Source organism: Procambarus clarkii, chromosome 60, assembly GCF_040958095.1.
Source record: "Procambarus clarkii isolate CNS0578487 chromosome 60, FALCON_Pclarkii_2.0, whole genome shotgun sequence".
NCBI lineage: Eukaryota > Metazoa > Arthropoda > Malacostraca > Decapoda > Cambaridae > Procambarus > Procambarus clarkii.
Genome location: NC_091209.1, coordinates 16,709,121 through 16,721,351, shown reverse-complemented (window position 1 = coordinate 16,721,351; position 12,231 = coordinate 16,709,121). Strand labels below are relative to the sequence as shown.

Genomic DNA, 12,231 nt, shown 5'->3' with positions numbered 1-12,231 from the left:
TTTTCTCGTGTTCCTTCACTAGTTTATAAGTATCTCCTCTTTATTATCTATCTATCTATTTCCGTGTATTAAATATCTTTAGCTATTAACGGCGAAGGAAATGTATTTTTAGTGTCGCTGTTTCATAATGCATGTGAACGGTCGTTGTTGTTGTTAAAGATTCGCTACCCGGAACGAAAAGTTCCAGGTAGCACGGGCTATGGTGAGCCCGTAGTTGTGAACGGAATTCCTCTAGGACTTAGACTAAATGTTGGCGTACCCAGGATGCAACCCCACAACAGTTGCCTGACCTCCCCGGGCACCTGTTTAACTACTAGGTGAACAGCACAGCGACATCAGCTGAAAGAAAACTTGCCCAACCGTTTTTGTCTTGTCTGGAAATTAAACCTAGGTCCCTCGATTGTGATTCTGCTCTGTTGATCCTTATCAACAGAGCAGCCCGTCCTCATCAACAGAGCAGTCCGTCCTCATCAACAGACCAGTCCGTCCTCATCAACAGAGCAGTCCGTCCTCATCAACAGACCAGTCCGTCCTCATCAACAGAGCAGTCCGTCCTCATCAACAGACCAGTCCGTCCTCATCAACAGACCAGTCCGTCCTCATCAACAGACCAGGCCGTCCTCATCAACAGACCAGTCCGTCCTCATCAACAGAGAAGTCCGTCCTCATCAACAGACCAGGCCGTCCTCATCAACAGAGCAGTCCGTCCTCATCAACAGAGAAGTCCGTCCTCATCAACAGACCAGGCCGTCCTCATCAACAGAGAAGTCCGTCCTCATCAACAGACCAGGCCGTCCTCATCAACAGAGAAGTCCGTCCTCATCAACAGACCAGTCCGTCCTCATCAACAGACCAGGCCATCCTCATCAACAGAGAAGTCCGTCCTCATCAACAGACCAGGCCGTCCTCATCAACAGAGAAGTCCGTCCTCATCAACAGACCAGGCCGTCCTCATCAACAGACCAGGCCGTCCTCATCAACAGAGAAGTCCGTCCTCATCAACAGAGAAGTCCGTCCTCATCAACAGAGAAGTCCGTCCTCATCAACAGACCAGGCCGTCCTCATCAACAGAGAAGTCCGTCCTCATCAACAGAGAAGTCCGTCCTCATCAACAGAGAAGTCCGTCCTCATCAACAGAGAAGTCCGTCCTCATCAACAGACCAGGCCGTCCTCATCAACAGACCAGGCCGTCCTCATCAACAGAGAAGTCCGTCCTCATCAACAAACGTCAAAGCTTCATTCCATGCAGCCTCCAAACCCCCTGTTCATGAATGAAAAACGATTTTCACACAACCTCACTGCTGATGATCGATTATTTCTCGAACAGTCCTTCGCTGACCACCTCTGTTCGAATCGCAATGATGTAAATGCTTCACCACGTACTACAAACCTACACCTAACTATACATATAACTTTAATATATAATATTAAATTATATGTGAGGTCAAACCTATTTTAATATCAAATGCATTGCAACTGGTCGATGCTTTTCGGGTGATGGCCGCTGCTTTAACGAGCCTGGCCTGAGGACGAGTCGCAGAAGGATTAAAGCGTCGGCCAAGGAAGTGGTGAAAGGGAAATTTCAAAGGTTACACGCTTGTCTTATTTCCATTATATCTTTCGGACCATTATTGTACTCTGTTGCGTCAGGGCTCTTCTGTCTCGTGGGTACTGACGGACACCCAGCTAGACACTGACCACAACCTCACAACCCTTCAACCTTAAACCCCCAACACACTCCCGCAACACACACCCGCAACACCACCACAACCTCACCCCCCTGCCACAACACACCCCCACAACACACCCCCACAACACACCACCACAACACCCCCACAACCTCACCCCCCCCACAACACACCCCCACAACACCACCACAACACACCCCCACAACACACCCCCACAACACACCCCCACAACACACCCCCACAACACACCCCCACAACACACCACCACAACACCCCCACAACCTCACCCCCCCCCCACAACACACCCCCACAACACACCCCCACAACACACCCCCACAACACACCACCACAACACCCCCACAACCTCACCCCCCCCCACAACACACCCCCACAACACACCCCCACAACACACCCCCACAACACACCCCCACAACACACCCCCACAACACACCCCCACAACACCCCCCCACAACACCACCACAACACACCCCCACAACACACCCCCACAACACACCCCCACAACCTCACCCCCCCCCACAACACACCCCCACAACACCACCACAACACACCCCCACAACACACCCCCACAACACACCCCCACAACCATCCCTTCACCAGGCAAATGCGAGACTTTAATATTATACAATTAACAGACTGTTTAATATTCCACACAAATGTCCTTCATGTGTGCACGTACTGACAGAAGGCAGAATTCCAAATAATTATCTTTATCACTTGGCTTGGGTCAAATATGCAACGTTTTAAGAGAGACAGAGATAGAGAGATAGTTGAATATCTATTTGATAGATACCTGTACAACGTGTATATTAGTGGTATATTCCTGAGAACTGAGTTACAGCGAAGATAAGTGTGAGATAATACAAGACAATACACACACACACACACCTTGTGTGTGAGTATAGATACAGGTGTGACAAGTGCATTATGTTTGGTATTTTACGAGACGTGTGGCCTTGTGTCCGGTTTCATCCAGCAGGTGTGTCTGGGGCCGTTTATAGCATTCCTAAATTAGTAGTGAGTACCCATTATCCCCTCCCCCGTAGCCTCAAGGTCCTGCGTGATCCTCTACATATATGCAAATTTCCTCTTGGGTTTAGTATAGGTCAGAGCCAGGAGTCACCATGGTTTTAAGTACCCACTCTCACTTTCATGTCTGTCTGTCTGTCTGCCTGTCTGCCTGTCTGTCTGTCTGTCTGTCTGCCTGTCTGCCTGTCTCTCTCTCTCTCTCTCTCTCTCTCTCTCTCTCTCTCTCTCTCTCTCTCTCTCTCTCTCTCTCTCTCTCTCTCTCTCTCTCTCTCTCTCTCTCTCTCTCTCTCTCTCTCTCTCTCTCTCTCTCCCCCCCCTCAAACCTTGTATATTTGATCCAAGCTAACCAACAATTGAATTGTCTATTAAACAGTTTACGAGGTCGTAAGTGTTACGAGGTCGTTCATAACAATAATAATCTTGTGTTATGAAGTCTCCCAAGTTCGTAAACTATTTAATAAATACAAACTAAGCCACTATAAGCAGGTCTCATAAGTGCACACGTAAATGATACAGGAAAGATGTACAGCCTTCGTAAGTAACCATGTAAATGCTTCATGAATATTGTTAAATATTAGGCGACTATGCATTGTAAGGTTATTGGTTAGGTTCTGTCCTCAGGCCAGGCTCGTTAGAGGAGTGGCCGTCCCGGTAATCATCAGTTTTAACTATATTACAAATTGGTGTCTTCTCATATACAAGTTAAATTATTATATATTACATTTCAGTCTATAGTTAAGCTTAGGTTAAACAAATCCACAAGGGCCGTGACGAGGATTCGAACCTACGTCCGAGATCATTCCCAGACGCTGCCTTAATCGACTGAGCTACGATATGGTCACGGACGTAGGTTCGAATCCTCGTCACGGCCCTTGTGGATTTGTTCATTGATGCATCACGCTATTGTGATTTTTGCGTGTAAGGGTTACATTCTGTTGGCGATTATTTGTATCTGTAGTACGTGGGTGAAGCATTTACAGCGTTGTGGGTCGAACAGAGGTGCTCAGCGAAGCACTCTTTGAGAAATGATCGATACATAAAATATGATTTATAAAATTAAAAATAAAAATATTTAAGTTTGATATGGACACTCTTTTAGAGATAAGTTTAATTTGTATTACCACGATTAATATTGACCTTTATTAAAATTATGAGGATTTTATTCTAAAAAAAAACTCAACATCACAATGATGTTTTTAATTTAAGGACATTTTCTTATGGTATATTTGGCAGGTTTTGAGGCACTTTCATTGTTGAAACTTGGAGACCGGGAGTTAGAGTCGTCTCCAGGGCTGGGGATTGACATAGGTGGACGGGGTGGGCGTGGAGCGGTCGTAGTAGGGCACTAGCCTGTCTCCCGTGTGGGCGTGGCAGGTGAAGCTGCGGGCGTGGCGGGGGTTCGAGGCCTTCCAGTGGGCGTAGGCGCGTCTGCTCTCCTCTGCTCTCTTCTGCTTCCGCCTCTCTGCTTCCTCTGCCTCCTGTTGCATCCTGCGGGAGATGAGATCTTAAAAGAGGGACAGATGCTGAGAAAAACTTTATACATACTGTATGTACATACTGTATCATAATGTATCACTTACTGTATTATATACTGTATGTAAATACTGAAGTACTGTATCTACAAAACAGGATGTCATATCTGTTTGGCTGTTCAAATTTGGAAGTCAGACGCTCGGGGTTAGCCTCACGCAACTTAACAAAATGAAACATGAGGTGTATGGGAGTGTCATAGGCCAGTCGGAGTCGTCCCCAGTGCCATCCTTTAAGCAAATATCAGCATCTATAGTGACCCCCCCCCTCCACTGCGATTTTTACTAAGTCCAAAATCCTGTATTTAGCTTCCATGGAGATTTTACCAATTTTCAGCTGTGTGTAATGTCATATTTTTTGATAGATGAGAGGAGAGGAGAAGGGAAGAGAGGGAGAGGGGTGAGGAGACGGAGAGTAGGTATTGAGGGGAAATTATACTGATCCATTATTTCAGAGTGAGTTTTTCTCTTATTATTTTAAAATCGCTGTATGATGCTCGTTAACCCTCAATTAGAACCACCCTTTTCACCGAACCACTCATTACACCAAACTATTCTTGACACCACCGAACCATCTCTCTAGCAACCATCATGCCAGAGAGATTTGGGAACCAAAGTTCAAGGACCTGTGAAGACCAACTAGGAAAGGAATGTGTCACCGTTGGCAACTACTGCTGAGTGTTAGTATTGAGTTCTTACAGAAGTGTTCACGCGATCACCTGTGTGCGGGGGGAGTTGTCAAATGACGCTGTGTTTGTGTGTTTACAGCATCAGTGTATCACTGAGCACTGAGGAGGACAATTGTGTCACGTTACAACAGTCATCGAACTCTGTACAATATCTCGATCATTTTCAGAGCTTCAGTAATCGATACTGGTATTCAGATGACGTAAATACACTTTGAACGCAACGTTGTTTAATCCACAACGGGTTGTGTACAACAAATGCATGCAAGGAATGCACGCAATGAATACCTGTAAGGAATGCGTGCAAATAATTCCTGCGAGGAATGCACGCAAGGAATGCGAGCAAAGAATGCATGATTCGAATTGATTTCTCGAATTAATTCGAGAAATGCACACACAAGGAATTCGCACAAGGCATTGAAGAATAGAGTAGAAAAGGACTTGGACAGAGCGAAGGTAAAGCTTGATTAAGGTGATAGCATCCTATATAGTCTTTACTAGACTATAATACTATAAAACAAAATCCTCTCTATCTCTCTATTTTCTACCTTTACTCTTACCTAATTTTCTCCTTCCGTTGCTCATCGCGTTTCTTCTTATGCCACTCCACCATTGCCTCCTTCACCCTCTTCTTTTTCTTCTCTTCTTCCTTACTCCTCCTTTCTCTCTCTTCTTCTTCTGCCTCTTCCCTTTCCCTCTCTGCCCTCTCTCGTTCCTTCTTTTTCATCCATGCTTCTCGTCTACTCTTCTGCAACCATTCTGCTAATTTCCGCTCGTTCAATTCTTTCTTCCGCGAGCATATTTTAATCACTTCCAGTTGTCTGTCTCGTTCATGCTGCTCCTCTGAGTTAATAGATGCTTCATCATCCTCGCTCTTATCGGAACTTGCGCCAGGATGCGACACGACTTCTGATCTAGAATAGTCATCCAATTTCTGAGATTCAGTTTTCTTTGAAAGCGTCAAGTCGCTCGTAGGCGGTGCTTGGGTAGACTGATTACTTCCAGTTTCGTCAGTTCCTTGCGATTTAGAAGCTTCTTGGCCATCTTCGGAGTCGGTTTTTGTCGTCTTAGTGTCGGAATGTTGTTTCTGTGCGCTTTCGGGAGTCTGCGAGCCGGTGTCTGTCACCTTTGATTCGCCACTTTTTTCGTCATCTTCAAAAGACTCGGAATATGGGGTTTCCTTCTTGACCTGAAAATCTTTATTGTCGTCTCTCAGAGCAAGTTTCCTCGTCTGGTTCACGATGTCGGATAAATATTTAGCGCTTGTCTTTCGCGAGTAATTGTTTTTCTCCAGGAAGGTCTTGACGGCCGCCGAGGTCTTAATGTCGTTGCCGCAGTCGTCGTCAAAGAAGTCGTCGATCATCTCCTCCGAGATTCAACACTCACGTTCATACACCCTGGAGTTTTACCTGGAGTCGAGTCTGAGAGCTCTGCTCCCCAAAGCCCGGTCTGGGATCAGGCGTGACTTGTGATAACTTGACTTGATAGGCTGTTGTTTGAAGCACCCCGCAGGCCCACATATTCATTACAACCCGGTTGGTCCTGCACGAAATCGTCTAATTGTGTTCTTGAACACATACACTTCCCTCACCTCCGTTCTAATGTATAACTTCCACACTTGGAGAAAGTGATTCATCCTACCAGCCAATGTAAACCGGAATAACACTACGATATGCAACCATCGCCGCCCGTCACAGCAGGTGTGTTGGGTGGAGGTCGGCAGGTGTGTGAGAGAGAGCAGTGAGGGCTCTCCGGTGGACACGCGGCCAAACATAATACCACTTAGTCCGGGCGGAGTGTCCCACCACCACCACCACCAGGAATGTCCTCCACGCTTCCCCGCCTCGCTAACAGATGTCGCTCCGCCACTTCAGTTTTGAAGAGCCCCATAATTATCCTCCCATCATCTGTTTACGCCCCCAAGAGCAATTGAGTGAGCTTATTTAACCTGACTTGACTTGACTTAATTTTACCTGCGGTTCTAACTCTCTAAATAAACTGCCAGCGACGACATAGTTATAAATATGAAACTCGAGCTATTTTGCTCGCTAGGCAACCCCTTTACAACAAGTGTGGATCGATAGGCGGGCGGAGAGCAACAGGTGGCGCTGTAAATCATTTAAAGAGTGTTCGGGTACCACTTCCCGGCACTCTGTGCTCCGAGGAAGATGAGTAGTTTATCGTTATCATCAAACCACTCTTACCGTGAGGTCAGCTAGAGGTCATGGGTTGTTAGTGAGGCATTTGGGTATTTGTGGCCGCTCGTATCATCGAGCGCCCTTTTCTCTATGCGCGGATATTGATCCGATACAGAATATTGATAGACAGAATAGCTAATGGATGAATCGATAGTTTTATTGCTAACTAGGATAGATGCTCGACTTGGTTTTTCCTGGGGAGAGAACATTGTTGTTTTTGTTTATGTCTATAGTCTGTTTGTTTTTACCGGTCTCGTCCTGTATTTGTCTGCCACGTCAATTGTTTGCCTGTCTGTCTGCTATTCCAATTAGCCAAGTTATGTTTAGCTTTGTCATTTCTCTCTCTCTCTCTCTCTCTCTCTCTCTCTCTCTCTCTCTCTCTCTCTCTCTCTCTCTCTCTCTCTCTCTCTCTCTCTCTCTCTCTCTCTCTCTCTCTCTCTCTCTCTCTCTCTCTCTCTCTCTCTCTCTCTCTCTCTCTCTCTCTCTCTCTCTCAGCAGTGTTTAAAGGAGCGGCCGACGTCCCCTCGCCCCAAGGGGACACTACTTAATAAACTAAATGTTATATATACCCTTTAATCGTCGCACTCTCGGGACTCCAAGACCTGTTTCCAGTAGGGTCTAAAACCTGCACCCGCGGGACTATTATGGCGTCATAGTGACGTCATACCTCTCGTGTACGCCATATATATAAGGCTGAAAGTTTTATATTAGTTTTTCGTTAGGTTAGATTAGACGGGGTTAGGTTAGGGAGGGTTGGGTTAGGTTAGGTTAGACGGGGTTAGGTTAGGGAGGGTTGGGTTAGGTTAGGTTTGTTTAGGGAGTAGCGATGACGTAGAAGGCTGCGTGTTTTTTCTCTGGTGTTAGACCCTACTTCATGTTTTAGCTCCGATGATTATTATTTTCCCAGGATGATCAACACGCCTTGATCTTCAAGTCTAGAGTGATCATGTTCAGATCACCTTCGTCCTTGGATATTTAACCTGACTTCGCAATTTATTGCACCATAATTACTACGCTATCGACTCCAACGTAAATAATTGGGGTGGTTTAGTGAAATTAAAAGTCCCGCAAAATAGACGTCGCTACTTCGCTACGACCGGGGAGCCGGTCGGCCGAGCGGACAGCACGCTGGACTTGTGATCCTGTGGTCCTGGGTTCGATCCCAGGCGCATGCGAGAAACAATGGGCAGAGTTTCTTTCACCCTATGCCCCTGTTACCTAGCAGTAAAAATAGGTACCTGGGTGTTAGTGTGCTGTCACGGGCTGCTTCCTGGGGGTGGAGGGCTGGTCGAGGACCGGGCCGCGGGGACACTAAAAGCCCCGAAATCATCTCAAGATAACCTCAAGATAACCTTGGACTAGGGGAAAATCCAGCCCGTCCTCTGGAGCGTTCACAACGTCACTAAACTGATGTATTAAATAGCCCGAACCTAACCTAACCAAGGACCCACGAATAGAAAACGGGACATGACATCACTTATGCGAGCCGCTGTGATATTTAGTACATTAGATTTTAGCCTTAGGAGGACTTATACGTCGAAATACGACGTACTATTCGACTGGGCATTAAAGTGTTACACAGACCCACTGTGGCATCCAATGGCAGCAAACCCTGTACTCATAATACCACCAACCACAGCTAAGAGGATCAGTTACATTTGCTCTTAACAAACTTTACATGGTCATACGAGCTTATGGTTTCGTACGAAATTGGTAAATATATATACGAAGAATAATTGTTATGATATTATTTGAGTGTATTTGTCTAATGTGATACGATTAAATAGATATTTGGTCACTAAATATCAATTCTGTCCAAGCGGAGGCCTAAAATAGGCTGAAGCAGTTGGGATAACAATCGTTAGCCGTAATGACCGTCTCGCATTGCGTTTTCTTTGGTTTGTTGTGCTTAGTGCTTCTCAAATACGGGAGGGCTGTTAAGGTCACCTTAATACCTTACAAATCTACTAGCAGGTATGCTGTATTGTGAGTATAGTCCAATATTAAAGTAGTCAGTGATGTATAGCCACAAATAGGAGCACGTCTCTCTGTGTGTGTATCAGGTTGCTGCGTTTTCTGTCGCACTGCATGAGTATAGTAAGGGAGTGAAGGTGACGAGGCGGAGGTGGGGCCGAGACCTGGCCACACCGCCCCTGGTCGTGGGGCCGAGACCTGGCCACACCGCCCCTGGTCGTGGGGACGGAGGTGGGGCCGAGACCTGGCCACACCGCCCCTGGTCGTGGGGCCGAGACCTGGCCACACCGCCCCTGGTCGTGGGGCCGAGACCTGGCCACACCGCCCCTGGTCGTGGGGACAGACGCCCTGTGAGGCTGGAGGGTAAAGGACATTTATTAACGTTGACTTGTTTCCAGCTCAGAGTATCCAGAGACATTTTATTGCCATACTAAGTTGCCACATAATATAATTGTGTTATAAATGATGAGGCAACAATTAGATGAATTTGTTTACCACACGTTGCTTCCTTTTTTTAGTTTCTGTTCTTGAGGTTTAGGGCTTGATGTGTATATTGTGTTTTGGTGACCTTATCTGACGGCTACCATCTCTCTCTAGGGGCCTCGGCGGGGACACGAAGCCGACGACTTGTCTAAGTTTCTCTTCCCCCCCTCTTGATGTGTAATTTCTTTATTTAATTAGGGTTTTGTTATTCATCAATGTATATTATTTTTTTACGTTGTGTGTTATTGTTGTTGCTGGTAACAGCCTCCTATAGACACTACCAGTAAGTGTATCCGGCCGACACAATATTCCTGGCGAGAACACACTCTGGAGGCACTCACAAGACACACTTCCTGGTCAAACACCTGTTTCCTTTATTTTTGATCACGAAACTTGTTAAGAACAAAGTATCTATCGACGTCTAGCTTATGGCATCCATGCATGGAGATCACCACCCGTAAATTTACCTCAAGCCCATCAGCACTCGGCACAAATTCAGTTATCGGAACTATAACAAATTCTGTCTTCAGAAAACACGTCGCCCTTGAGTTCAGATCCCCAAACATGATAAACATACATTCACTCCACACATTCCTTTGTGTTGTTTACTTATTCTCTGACGGTAGAGCGACGGTCTCGCTTCATGCAGGTCGGCGTTCAATCCCCCCCCGACCGTCCAAGTGGTTTGGGCACCATTCGTTCCCACCGTCCCATCCCAAAGCCTTATCCTGACCCCTTCCCAGTGCTATATAGTCGTAATAGCTTGGTACTTTTCCCTGATAATTCCCTCTCTTACAAAGTCTTATTTCTCGCTTCTAATCCTGTTTAGTAACTCTTTCTGGACGGATGTGCTGTGAGTGACCCGTGAACGTCACACCAGAAATAAATATCTCTATGATATACTCACTCAAACTAAAGGTATCCAATCGCTGTGGATATAATGGGACCCACGACATGGAACTCTCATTCCTAATGAGGTTAAAAACCTTTCAACTTTTGCCTCATTCATATAATAGAACAACGAAGTGCGGATTTTCATCACTAGAGTTCCCTTCCTTGTGTTACTAACTCGTTGTACTATCGAATATTTTACTTTCTAAAAATACAACTACATCAATATAGTTTCTCTGATCACCACTTTAAATCAATGTAGTTTTTAAGTAATTATGAAAATATTTTTTTTTATTATATATATATCATGAATTTATTTTTGTATTGAAGATTGGCTGTTGCACCTTCAAATTTTAAATTCACTGCTATGTGTGTTAATGGCATTGTAACAATGTATAACTTAGTTAACATCTTAGTTAACTTAGTACTTGACATCTCGCTGTGCCTTCGTGTATGTGTCTATTTACTATATATGTACTTACTAGTTATTCCTGCAAGATTGAGCTCTTGGACTGAGAAAAATGTTGAATCAAAACTTTCTAACTGTCGGATATCTAATGCCCGTAGCAACCGTCTAACTCCCAGGTACCTATTTACTGTTCGGTGAGCAGGGGCATCAGGCAAATGAAATTGCCCGTTTGTTTCTGCCTCGGCCGGGAATCGAACCCGGACCCTTAGGACTACGACCCCTGAGCTATGTCAAATCGGCTGCGTTTGCGTGTAGGTGAGAAGATTAAATATGTAAACTGGTGCAACACGTTATTAGTATAGTTATACCTGTCAATATTTTAGTTTTCTATTGTGATATCTAATATGGTTAGTTTTCTGTAAATTTCTCTGGCTAACTATTTTATAATTATACTATTATTCTGTATTGTTGTTGATTTAGGGGCGACGACGACCGGAGGACCGCGGAATATTGGAATACTTCCTTAAGTCGGAAATTGATTATATGAATATTATAACATGTAATATTTTTGAGGTGATGACCAAACTACACTTCAGAAAATGGAGAATCGGCGACGTTTCGGTCCGTCCTTGACCACATTAGTTGATAATGGTTCAGCACGGACTCGGACGTCGTCGTTTCTCCATTTTCTGGTGTATGGAATGGTCATCATGTCTTCAGTCACGTTATTGTGACTCTTCGTCTACATTTCTAAAGTTTTACATTTTATATATTATCGATTGGGATTATTTCACTTTTTCTGACATTTCTAACACTTTGAAGTTTCTCCTCGTAGCTCTTAATATTTTAAGTCCGAAAGGAATTTTGTAGTACATCATTGCACCTTTTAAAGATCACTGATGTATTTTTTTTAAGATACGGACACAATACTGTACAGCTGCTGCATATTGTAGTTTAGGTCTCACGATGTTGTGTACGTGTTATAGTACATCTCCAGTCGTGAATAAATAGGCAGTTCTAAAACTGGGAGGAGCAGCACATTTTGATCTTAATAGGTCTTTTAGTAGGTCTCTTGTATCAGTTTACTATTAAGTATAACAATTTAATCTCTCCTTTCGCGAGTTGTTTATTGTTTTTCGCATAATCTGTAGGATGAATGTGGCCTGGTTTCCTGTATTCCACGTCCCATAACGTGACACTTACTCTCCGTTAGTTTCTATTGTACATGTATGCTGTTCGATGTGTTTATTTTGGTGAGATCATTATGAAAGGTACGACATGTGTCCGCGTGTCGTACACTCCCTGTAGCTTAACATTATCCACTGG

The 12,231-nt window shown here is 44.9% G+C and overlaps 1 protein-coding gene across 1 annotated transcript; it reads right to left on the bottom strand.

Moving 5' to 3' along the window:
* Positions 1 to 3,917: 3,917 nt before the first annotated feature.
* Positions 3,918 to 6,778, bottom strand: LOC123766966 (uncharacterized). Its single transcript, XM_045756451.2, has 2 exons — positions 5,511 to 6,778; positions 3,918 to 4,223 (listed from the first exon to the last, which is right to left on the bottom strand). The coding sequence occupies exons 1-2, from the start codon at positions 6,311 to 6,313 to the stop codon at positions 4,010 to 4,012; spliced, it is 1,017 nt and encodes a 338-aa protein (XP_045612407.2). The 5' UTR covers positions 6,314 to 6,778; the 3' UTR covers positions 3,918 to 4,009.
* Positions 6,779 to 12,231: the final 5,453 nt, after the last annotated feature.